The sequence below is a fragment of the Carlito syrichta genome, unplaced genomic scaffold (genome assembly GCF_000164805.1).
Source record: "Carlito syrichta isolate Samal-C Ts95f unplaced genomic scaffold, Tarsius_syrichta-2.0.1 Scaffold306949, whole genome shotgun sequence".
In the NCBI taxonomy this organism is placed as follows: Eukaryota; Metazoa; Chordata; class Mammalia; order Primates; family Tarsiidae; genus Carlito; species Carlito syrichta.
The window spans coordinates 256,031-266,550 of record NW_007251045.1 but is presented as its reverse complement, the minus strand read 5'-3'; the positions used below and the strand labels follow the sequence as shown (position 1 = coordinate 266,550).

The 10,520-nt window shown below is 57.7% G+C and overlaps 1 protein-coding gene across 1 annotated transcript in view; it reads left to right on the top strand.

Moving 5' to 3' along the window:
* Window positions 1-1,620: 1,620 nt before the first annotated feature.
* KCP (kielin/chordin-like protein) overlaps window positions 1,621-10,520 on the top strand; it is a 25,177-nt gene continuing 16,277 nt past the window's right edge. Inside the window, 12 exon segments of the mRNA XM_021715282.1 lie at window positions 1,621-1,762; window positions 2,066-2,208; window positions 2,841-3,030; window positions 3,117-3,193; window positions 6,146-6,233; window positions 7,769-7,851; window positions 9,164-9,257; window positions 9,403-9,482; window positions 9,559-9,652; window positions 9,915-10,000; window positions 10,073-10,154; window positions 10,333-10,508. Coding sequence (XP_021570957.1) covers window positions 1,621-1,762; window positions 2,066-2,208; window positions 2,841-3,030; window positions 3,117-3,193; window positions 6,146-6,233; window positions 7,769-7,851; window positions 9,164-9,257; window positions 9,403-9,482; window positions 9,559-9,652; window positions 9,915-10,000; window positions 10,073-10,154; window positions 10,333-10,508 — 1,335 coding nt within the window.

Here is a 10,520-nt window from a genome sequence, read left to right as displayed (position 1 = left end):
AGGCAGGGGGAGGGCGCGGCCAGGGCAGGGGCCAGGCGATGGGGAGGGGGCATCCCGCTATCCCCGGGAGGGATTCCTGCGGGCAGCCGCGAGGGGGGAGAGGCTGTCCTGGCATCTGGGAGTCTGAAGTTAATTATTTGTCTAGGGAAGGGGGAGTGGAGGCCCGCTGTGGGAGCTGGCCTGAGTCTCTGTCTGGCCCTCTCCTGAGAGGGGTCGGTGTCGGGGAGACAGGCAAGAACTGAGAGATTGGTGCCCCCGCTGGGTGGGGGGTGGCTGACGGCGAGCCAAGGATGGTTCCACAGGGAGCAGCCGGGTTTGTGCACTGGGGATTTCTTTCTGCAGGTCTCGCCAGGCAGGGGACTTGCCCTGCCTTCACCCAGCAGTCCCGGGACCCCATCCCCCTCAGCGTTTCTCAGACCCCTTATTGTGCCTGCTTAAGCAGGACTGGAGGGTTGACCTGGGAGGAGGAATTGGGAGAGTCAAGTGGGGTGGAGGGTTTCAGACCGAGACCCGATCCTTGGCCACCCTCTGGGGGGAAGCTGAGCACAGGGGCCATACCCCAAGAAGTGCCTTCCTAGGTGACAGCATGCCCTGAACAAGGTGTGGAGACAGGTACAGGCAGCGGGTTGAGGGTGCTGGTGCTCCCCTTGTGGGTTCGAATCCCTGATGTGGGTGGGCAACAGGGTGGGCTAGAGAGATGGGCGGTGCTAGTGAACCATCACACTGAGCCTTCAACTGTGTGATTTAAGTGCAGATGGAGACAGGGAGGCTGTGTTTTCAGCCTCCCCGAATGGAGACAGTGGGAGAGGAGAGAAGAGGGGGGAATAGATTAGGAGTGGCTAGGGGAGGCCAGAGAGTGATGAGATTGGGAGAGTGCAAGAGAGGGGAGCTGAGCCCCAGACTTCTGGCCTAGCTAACTGGTTAAGCAGAATGGCGTCGACCAGGCCAAGGAACTCAGGTGAAAGCAAGTTCAGTTTTGGACTAGAACTCTCTCCCCCCTTGATGACAGCAGTGGGGAGAGTGGGTGACATTGTTCCCCGCCTTGCAGTCCGTGAGAAACCCTCTAGCCTCCCAAGTCCGGCCTCACAACCTCCCCCCTCCTCTCCTGTCCCCCTACCTCCTCGTCCAGCCCCTCCACTACCCTGCCCACCCTTGTCTGGGGGAGGAGCCATGTCTGCCAGCTCTCCTCCTCCTCTTATGTCCTTTACTGCAGAAGAAGGATCCAAGTGAGAAGGGGAAAGTGACTGTCCCCAACCCCGGGCCCAAACTCAGAGGAAAAAGTGTTACCTAGAACCAGGGACAGGCATCTTCACTGGCCTCGTGGGGGCCTTGCCAGCACCTTCCTCAAATCCTTCAGGAAATGCAGTCAAGTCTGGCTTTCTGGAGCCCGCCCCACCCCATGTGGGGTTCCCAGGACCCTCTGCCACAGGCCTGGAAAGCAGTGTTCGGGTTGGGAGTGGGAGCAGAGAGAACTGTTATCCCTTCCTGAGCACATTCTATAAAAGTAGGGGCCTTTCTGACAGGTGTAGACAGCCAGTCAGAGGGTGGAGGCTCCTCACCTGTTCCCTGCAAAGACTCCCTGCCAGAGCCCAGGTACCTTAAAACAGCTGCACCTTGTACATGACTGTTGCCCTCCTGTGCACTGGCTCCGGGCCTTCCCAGCATGACATGTCAGCACCCAGGCCATCCTTAGCCAAGTCCCCGGCCCTGGAAAGGATGGATGATTCTGACAAGCCCCACCACGGCTGGGGACCCTCACAGAGTTAGGGCAGATGGCAGGGAGGCCCTGGTCTGGCCTGTGCCCTCTGTGGGTCTGGGTCCCTGGGCTCAGCCCTGATACAGAGGGCAGGTTGGTCTGGGCCACTTCTGTCCACTCAGGGCTTTCTCCTCCTCCTTCCATAGTGCGACCCCTATGCACCCCCGCAGACCACATCTCTTTCCCTGGACGGCGGGTGTGACGGAGACACAGGCTGTCCCTCCTCCCTGCATAATTCAGACAGCAGAACCCAGGAAACTTTGCCAGCTCCTCACCCTTAGGCCCACACGAGAGTCTTGTGCCCTTCAGGTGGGGCTGCCCCCAGGGAATCCCCTGGGCAACAGGTACCTGTCCACTCCTCAGCCCTTGCTGGGGGCCCCCAGGAGCAGCGGCGCTCCCTACAGGAGAGGCTTGGGCATCTGGAGGCGGCGGTGATGGAACTCAAAGAGCAGGTACCCCTGAAGGAGGAAATGGGGAAAGGTTTGGATTGGGGGGGTTGGAGGGGCTTAAATTTTTTTTTTTTTGGGCCGGGCACAGTGGCTCAAGCCTGTAATCCCAGCAGTTTGGGAGGCCAAGGTGAGAGGATTATCTGAGCTCAGGGGTTCGAGACTAGCCTGGGCAACTTGGTGAGACTTCATCTCTACGATAAATTTCAAAAAACACTTTTTTGTTTGTTTTAAGTGCACATAGAAAAGCTTTTTGTCAACATCAATTCTTTCATACAAATGAAGACCCTCTGAATATTAATTTGTCAGTCCAGGTTTTCATATTGGTTCATATACTTGGGAAACGTTAGGGAGCGTGTTATATGGATGCATTGAGGGGAAATCTTTTGGATGAGTAAAGAAATCTGAACTCTTGGGGCAGAGGGTTGGGTCCCCATTCTGCCCAAAGCAGAGGCTTGGGGGAACCCATGCTCCCCTGAACGGTGGTTGTCTGAGCTGGGTGCTGACAGCGAGGGACCCACCTCTGCTCTGGAATTTTCCAATTTCCCTCTCGTTCTGCGTCAGTTCACACCCCACAAATCTGTGGGAGATGGGGGGATGCTGAGCCAGTGCTTGCTGCCCTCCCCCTACCTTTCCAGAACAAGGACTTGCAGGCGAGGGTGAGGCAGCTGGAGTCCTGTGAGTGTCACCCCACCTCTCCCCAGTGCTGGGGGCTGGGGCGCACCTGGCCCGAGGGGGCGCGTTGGCAGCCTGATGCCTGCACAGCCTGCGTCTGCCAGGATGGGGCTGTGCACTGTGGTCCCCAGACCCACCTGCCCCACTGCCGTGGTAAGTGCCACCCCATCCTCCCACTGGGGCCGCCTCCAGGCCTGGAGATGGCGCTGGGTGCCTGAGCCACAGCACTGTCTCCTCAGGCTGCAGCCATGGTGGTCAGATCTATAGCAACGGGGAGACCTTCTCCCCAGACGCCTGCACCACCTGCCACTGTCTGGTGAGCTCCCGTGACCTACCCACCTGGGTATCCCATGGCTGTCCCTTCACTTGTCTGCCTCATTCCAGTTGCCTGTCACTGCAGCGTGGGGTGCCAGATGCCATGTAATGGGCTCTGCCTGCCCTTTTCAAAACCTTGCCCTGGTGGCCTTTAGCTGACTCCGAGCAGGAGAACCGCTGCTGGAGCTCACCCAACATCTGCACATGGTGGGAGCACCAAGCCTCGCTGCTGGCCCTGGCAAGCAAGGGCCAGCAGGGCAGAGGATGGAGTTTCTTATCTTCCTACATCACCCCCCATTGCCCCCTCTTCCCTCGCCCCTGTCTTCGACCTCAGACCCCCTGACTTGCCTGTTCTCTCTCACCTGGCTTCACACTCGCCATCTTCCGGCTTTGCTGTCCTCACTCCCCGTGGGGAAAGCCCTTGGTTCTCTTGGATCTCTCTACTCTGGGGAATTTCCTGGCACCTGTAAGAGGGTTTTCAGGGGTTAAGGGAACCATGAGATGGTGAATGTCCTTTTTCTGCCCTTGAACCGAGGGCAGCCCACATCCCCAGAGCCAATTCATCCTCTGGCTCCTCCGATGTGCCCCAGCCTGGGCGAGGTTCTGGTCTGGGGGCCCTGCCCTCCAGGGTCCTGATGCTGGTGCAGCCACCCTAGTCTGCTCCCCACAGGCAGGGGCCATCACCTGTACCCAGAAGCCATGCCCAAGAGGACCATGCCCTGAGCCAGGGACATGCTGCCCACACTGTGAGCCAGGTCAGCCATCTGCCAGCCACGCCCCACCCCTGCAGGCATTTTGGGAGACTACCTCCCCAGCCCCAGCTTCTACCTGAGAATAAGTGGATGTGGGGCTTGCCCAGAGGGTTCCTGCCCACCCACTCTGACATGGCTGGGGAGTTCAGAACGCGTGCACAAGTCACCACATGCTGGCCCTGAGACTGAGCCAGAGACTTTGAGGGAAATGAACACAGGATGTTTTTCCTGCCCTCAAGGAGCTTCCAGTCTAGTCAAGAGAATAAGCCTGTGGCTAAACCAACTCAAGGTTTAAAAATCCAGTGAGCACATTAAGAGGAGGTGTGGAAGGCAGGGCACTCTGTGTTGTGCAGAGGAGGGGACAAAAGGGTAGGGGAGGCTCATCCAGCCAGGCAGTCAGGGGACTTTGCACATAATGGGCCATTTGAGCTGGGTCTTCCAGGAAAAGTGGGCCTTCACCTGAAGGAGTGGAGAGTAACTGAGGGTGGCCTAGCTGAGCTGCAGGAAGTCAGCCTGGGAAGGTCAGTGGGAACAGGCTTGCAGGCTTCTTCTGTGGGCAATGAGGAGCCATTAAAGGTTGAAGAGCCAGAGTGTGGCATGGTCAAAGAGGTATTTTAGGAGTAACTATCTGGTAGAGGCTAGATGCAGTGAGACCAGGTGGGACTGTGATAGCACCTTCTAGTCACAGAGCCAGGGATGGCAGAGGGCTGCAGAAAGCGGGTATTTCTAAAGAACAGGCAGGAGTTGAGAACTGTGAGATCCCACAAATGGGGATGCTGAGCCAGGGACGAGAGCCTGAAGGGAGCTGGCGAAGAGGAGGCCGTGGCTGTGCCAGGGGTGTTACGAGCTGGGGATAGGGTTGCCAGCATTGGCAAACAAAAATGCAGCATGTCCTGTTAGATTTGAGTTTCAAGTAAGCAGCTGGGAACGGTGGCTTATGCCTATAGTCCCAGCACTTTGGGAGCCTGAGGCAAGAGAATTGCTTGAGGCCAGGAGTTTGAGATCACCCTGGACAACAGAGAGAGAGAGAGAGAGAGAGAGACAGAGAGAGACTCTCAAAAAAAAAAAAAAAAAAAACAAGGCTGGGCATGGTAGTGCATCTGTGATCCTAGCTACCTGAGAGGCCAGGGTGAGAGGATTGTTTGAACCTAGAAATTTGAGGCTGCAGTGAGCTACGATCACACCACTGCACTCCATCCGGGATGATAGAGCAAGACCTGTCTTAAGCAAACAAAACCAAATGAAGAACACATAGTTTTTTTTATGGTTTTGTTTTTTTAGCATAAGTATATCCCATGCAATAGCTGGGACATTCATCTACTAAAAATTCTGTTATTTATCTAAAATTCAAATGTAAGTGGGCATCTTGTATTTTATCTGGCAACCCCACTCAAGAGAAGTCCCAGCAGGCAATGAGAACGGTGGGACAGAGACTCAAGCCCAGATAGGTCTAGAAATGTAGCCTGGGAATCTCCACTGGAGAGGAGGATTGAAGTCTTGGTGAGTGATAGATCAATCTCAAAGAAAAGGCGCACACATACACACACACACACACACACACACACACACACACACACACATAGCTTTCAAGCCACTACTGGCCTGTATGATGCCTTTGGTGGAATTTTTTAAATGCACCCCTTTCCACAGGACCCTTCTGTCTGTTGTAAAATAATAGAAATATACTGAGCTAGTAGCATCAGACACTTCACTGCCACTTGCTGGAGAGTTGTAGTAAATATTAAAATCTCTGGTGTCTGTCACCTGAACTGTGTCCCTTTGATGTGGCGCCTAGTCCTTTGGGTCTCTTACTTGGGGACCTGGGCCTGATTTTGTAGGCTGTCCTGGAGGCCACGGGGCTGGGGAAACATGGCATCCGGAGCCCTGTGTCTTCTGCACCTGCCAGGTAAGGGAATCAGAGCCTGGCTCCAGCCCCCACCTGAGTTCCTTCTGCTTGGCTACCGCTGGTCTGGCCATGTCAAGCCCGATATGGGGGCCAGACAGGGCTGCAGGTGCTGCCCAGGCATCAGGGCCTGGAGCCTGCAAGGCCTGCTAGGTCAGCAGAGTAACCCCGCTCAGGCAATGGGGAGGCAAGGAGGAAAGAAGGAAGGGAAGGGGGGGAAGAGGAAAGGAGGGGGGATGGGAGGAGGAAGAGAGGGAGGGTGGGAGGGAAGGAGGGAGGGCTCAGTGTCGCCCCGCAGGCAGGGACCGTGCAGTGCCAGGGGCCCTCATGCTCAGAGCTCAGCTGCCTGGAGAGCTACATCCCGCCTGGGGAGTGTTGCCCCATCTGCCGGCCGGGTGAGCTCCTGCCCTGCCCTGTCCTCCCCCTTTGTCCCTCAGCGCCAGAGGGTCCAGCATCTACTTGGGGTCATGCCTTTCCTGTGGAAAGGGGTGCACCCTGCTCTCTGGTGACCCACCATCTTCCTGCCACCCCTGCCCAGGCTGTGAGTATGAGGAGCAGCTTTACGAAGAGGGGGCCACCTTCCAGTCCGGCTCCAACCCATGTCTCCAGTGTTCCTGCCTGGTGAGTTTGCCTCCACCTCTGCCCTGGCACTGTTTGTCCTGGGGAATCCACTGCCCTCTTGCAGCCCCCACTTGCCTCCCAAGAGCTGGTGCCAGCAAGGCTGTCCCTCCACCTGGCCCTGTGCCCTGTGCCCTGATACCCACCCACTCTGCCCTCTCTGGGAGCCAGGCCGGAGGCCTCACAGCCACTGTGTATTGCAGAAGAGCCTGGTTCGCTGCGTGCCCATGAAGTGCCCACCCAGCTCCTGCCCTGAGCCAGTCTTGAGACCTGGGCACTGCTGCCCGACCTGCCAAGGTGAGAGCCACAGGTGGGCTGTCACGCCATTTCTGGAACTCCAGAGCCCACCCCACTGGCCTCTGATTGGGTCGCCTGGAGCGAGAGCAGTACCCAGCTGGGTCTGTGCTGGAGCCAGAATGCCCGGGCTCAAATTCTGCCATCATCACTTGAGGATGGAGAAAGGGAAGTAGGGAGAGGGGGAACAGGGAGGGATGGAAAGAGAGAAGTAAGGAGAGTAGGAAGGAGGGAGGGGAGAGCTGCCTGGAGAGCTACATCCCTGCCTGAAGAGTCACTGCTTGGGTGACTCTGAGTTGCTCTGTGCCTCCATTTCCCCATTTGTAAGGTACAGATAATGCTATTCTCTATGTCATAGAGCTGTGTACTAAATGGTTATCATAAGACATGGAGTAGCCCTCTGGGATGACCACTAGAGGGTGACACAGAATCATATACACCAATGCAAAATACTGTCATGTCGCACAGTTAGGAATGGGAACAGGAGCCCCAGGTACTATGGACATTCAGAGGCAGCAGACCCAGTCCAGCCTGGATATTGGAAAGAAGGTGTCCTAGGGGCGGCCAGTCCTGAGGCGACCCCTAGGGATATAGAGCATTAGCTAGGTGAAGTGCTGATGGAGGTGGAGGGTGTTCTGGGGGGAGGAGCGTTCATGGGGGACCATGTAGCAGAGGCTGGGACCTGGCACGCTGTGTGGGTGTGTGTATGCTGGGTGGGAAGGTCTGGGGAGGCACGAATGGCCAAAGCTGAAAGTGGGAGGGGGCAGAGAGAGGTGGGGCAGGTGGACATGCCTAGGCTGTGCCCTGGAAGACTGGGAAGGAGGGGTTAAGGAACTGGGGCCTCACCCCTGGGGCCCTGGGAACTACCAAGGACTCTAGACCAGGCGTGATCTCATTTGTTCTTGGCTCTGGAGGAAGTCCTCAGAGGGCACGCGGAGAAGGGTGGGGACAGGCCGAGGCTGGGGTCCCGGCCGGCTCCCCCAGGCCTCCTCTCTGCCCCCAGCCCCAGGCTGCAGAGAGGGTGACTCTCACCGGGAGCATGGCCAAGAGTGGACTGCACCTGGGGACCCCTGCCGAATCTGCCAGTGCCTGGTGAGTCCCCAGACTGCTCTGGGACTGTCCTCGCCCCCTGCTCTTCCACCCTTCATTGTAACACATCCAGAGCCACTGAGAGGGGACCGGGTGGCGAAGACCTCACCCTGGGCCCTGCGGGGGCGGGGCTGGTGGCGCTCATCTGTGCGCATGCGCAGCTCTGAGCCCCGGGGGTGGCCAGCGCGGGCTGGTGAGTAAGCTCAGTGCGATCACGGGCTGGAGAAAGGGAGAGCCAGGCGGCATGTGACAGGCTGCCACAGCTCCAGGGAGGGAGGACCACAGGCTTGGCATCTAGAACCGTGCTGTCCAGTTTGGTAGTCATTGCTGTGTGTGGCTACTTAGCCCTTGCAATGTGGCCCCAGGCTCAATGGAGATGTGCTGTGAATAAGTGTAAAATACATGGTGGATTTCAAAGACTTGGTATGAGGAAATGGCATGTAAAATAGCTCATTCACCCACCACGTCGATCACATGTTGAAATAATATTTGAGAATGCGTGGTGGCTCGCACCTGTGATCCAGCACTTTTGGAGGATCACTTGAGCCCAGGAGTTTGAGGCTGCAGTGAGCTATGATCGTGTCATCGCAGTCTAGGCCTGTCTCTTTAAAAATTAAAGAAATAACATTTTAGATATACTGAGTGGAATGAAATATGGCAGTTCAATGCCAAGGTGTCAGAGATGGTGCCTTCCAAGGCCATGAGGATCTGTGCCAGGCATGTTCTCTCTCTCTGTATTTCCACCCCTGCCCCTTTTGGAAGTCAGAGTCTCACTCTGTTGCCCAGGCTGGAATGCAGTGGCATGTTCACAGCCACTACAGCCTCAACCCACTGGGCTCAGGCAATCCTTCTGCCTCAGCCTTCCAAGTAGCCGGAACTGCAGGCATGAGCCACCATGCCCGGATAATTTTCTGATTTATTGTAGAAATGAGGTCTGGCCAAGTTGCCCAGGCTGGTCGGGAACCCCTGGGCTAAGACAATCATCTCACCTCAGCCTCTCAAAGTGCTTGGGATTACAGGTGTGAGCCACTGCACCTGGTCAAATTTCTCCTTTTCAGAAAGATAATCATGTTGGATCAGGGGCCTACCCTACTCCAGCACGACCTTATTCTAACTAAGCACATCTGCAACAATATTTCCAAATAAGGTCTCATTCTGAGCTACTGGGGGTTAGCACTTACTTGAATTTGGTGGGGACACAACTCAGCCCCTCACAACATCTAATGAGGAGGCAGCTAGGATTCCAATACTGCTTCTGTCACTCTGCTGGGCCCTGACAGCCCCTCCTTCCCCTGCCTGTCCTTCCCACCCCCAGGATGGCCACATCCAGTGCCGCCAGCGAGAATGTGCCAGCCTGTGCCCATACCCTGCCCGGCCCCTCCCAGGCACCTGCTGCCCCGTGTGCGATGGTGAGTCAGTGGGTAGGGCAGGGGCCAGAGCACCAATGGCTACCTGGGGCGGGGGGCCCAGCTTGGGTCCCCCATGAAGGCCAGGAGTGGGCAGCAGGGGGCACTTGGGGAGCACCTAAGGGACCATCTAATCTCTTCCCCACAGGCTGCTTCCTAAACGGGCGGGAACACCACAGCGGGGAGCCCGTGGGCTCTGGGGACCCTTGCTTACACTGTCGCTGCACTGTGAGTGTGGCTGCCTGGCAGGGAGGGCCTGGCTTCCCGGCCTGCCTCTCTGGTGCTGACCGGGCCCTGTTGGCAGAACGGGAGCGTCCAATGTGAGGCTCTGCCCTGCCCGCCGACGCCTTGCAGACACCCAGGCAGGATCCCTGGGCAGTGCTGCCCTGTCTGTGATGGTGAGTGGGAGCCTGAGTCTCCGAGGGAGGGGCAGGCACTGGCTGGAGGCGAGGTTGGGGGAGGGGGATATTTGTGTCCCTTGGACCCAAGCCCCTGTCCCCACAGGTGAGTCCTCACCTTTGTGGCAAGCTGGCACCAGGGTGGGGATCGTTCTTTTTTGGCGTAGGTGGAGGCGGGGGCTGGCAGGGCCTCCAGGAGGACTCAGACAGGGCTTCTCCCTCAGCCTCCAGCCCTACCCCCTCTCCCTGTCCTCCCATCCAGTCTGTGAGTACCAGGGTCACCAGTATCAGAGCCAGGAGACCTTCAGACTCCAGGAGAATGGCCACTGCGTCCGCTGCTCCTGCCAGGTAGGCAGGCCTATCGTCTCACGCCCAGGTCCGGCTTGTTCCTGGAGGGTCTCTCATCTGCCTCTCTCCTAGGCTGGCGAGGTCTCCTGTGAGGAGCAAGAGTGCCCCATGCCCCCCTGTGACCTGCCTGTCTCTGGCCCCCAGCTCTGCCCAGGTGAGTAGGGGGTGGGGGAGGAGGGGCAACTGTAAAGGGTGCTGCTTCCTCTGGCCTAGAGGTGGAGGGGAAGAGGGTGGCTGCAGTGGGGGTGGCAAAGTCAGGGGCCCTGAAGCCTGGGAAGCCCAGGGATGGGTGAGGGGTGTTTAGATTGCCATGTGACAGCCCCCTCACGTAGCCTGCGTGCTGGATGGAGAGGAGTTTGCTGAGGGGGTCCGATGGGAGCCCGATGATCAGCCCTGCACTGCCTGCTCCTGCCAAAATGGGGAGCCTGTGTGCAGGGCGATGCCCTGCCCCCCTGCCCCCTGCCAGCACCCTACCCAGCCTGCAGGTGAGCCCCACCCTGATATTGACTTTCTTCCCCTG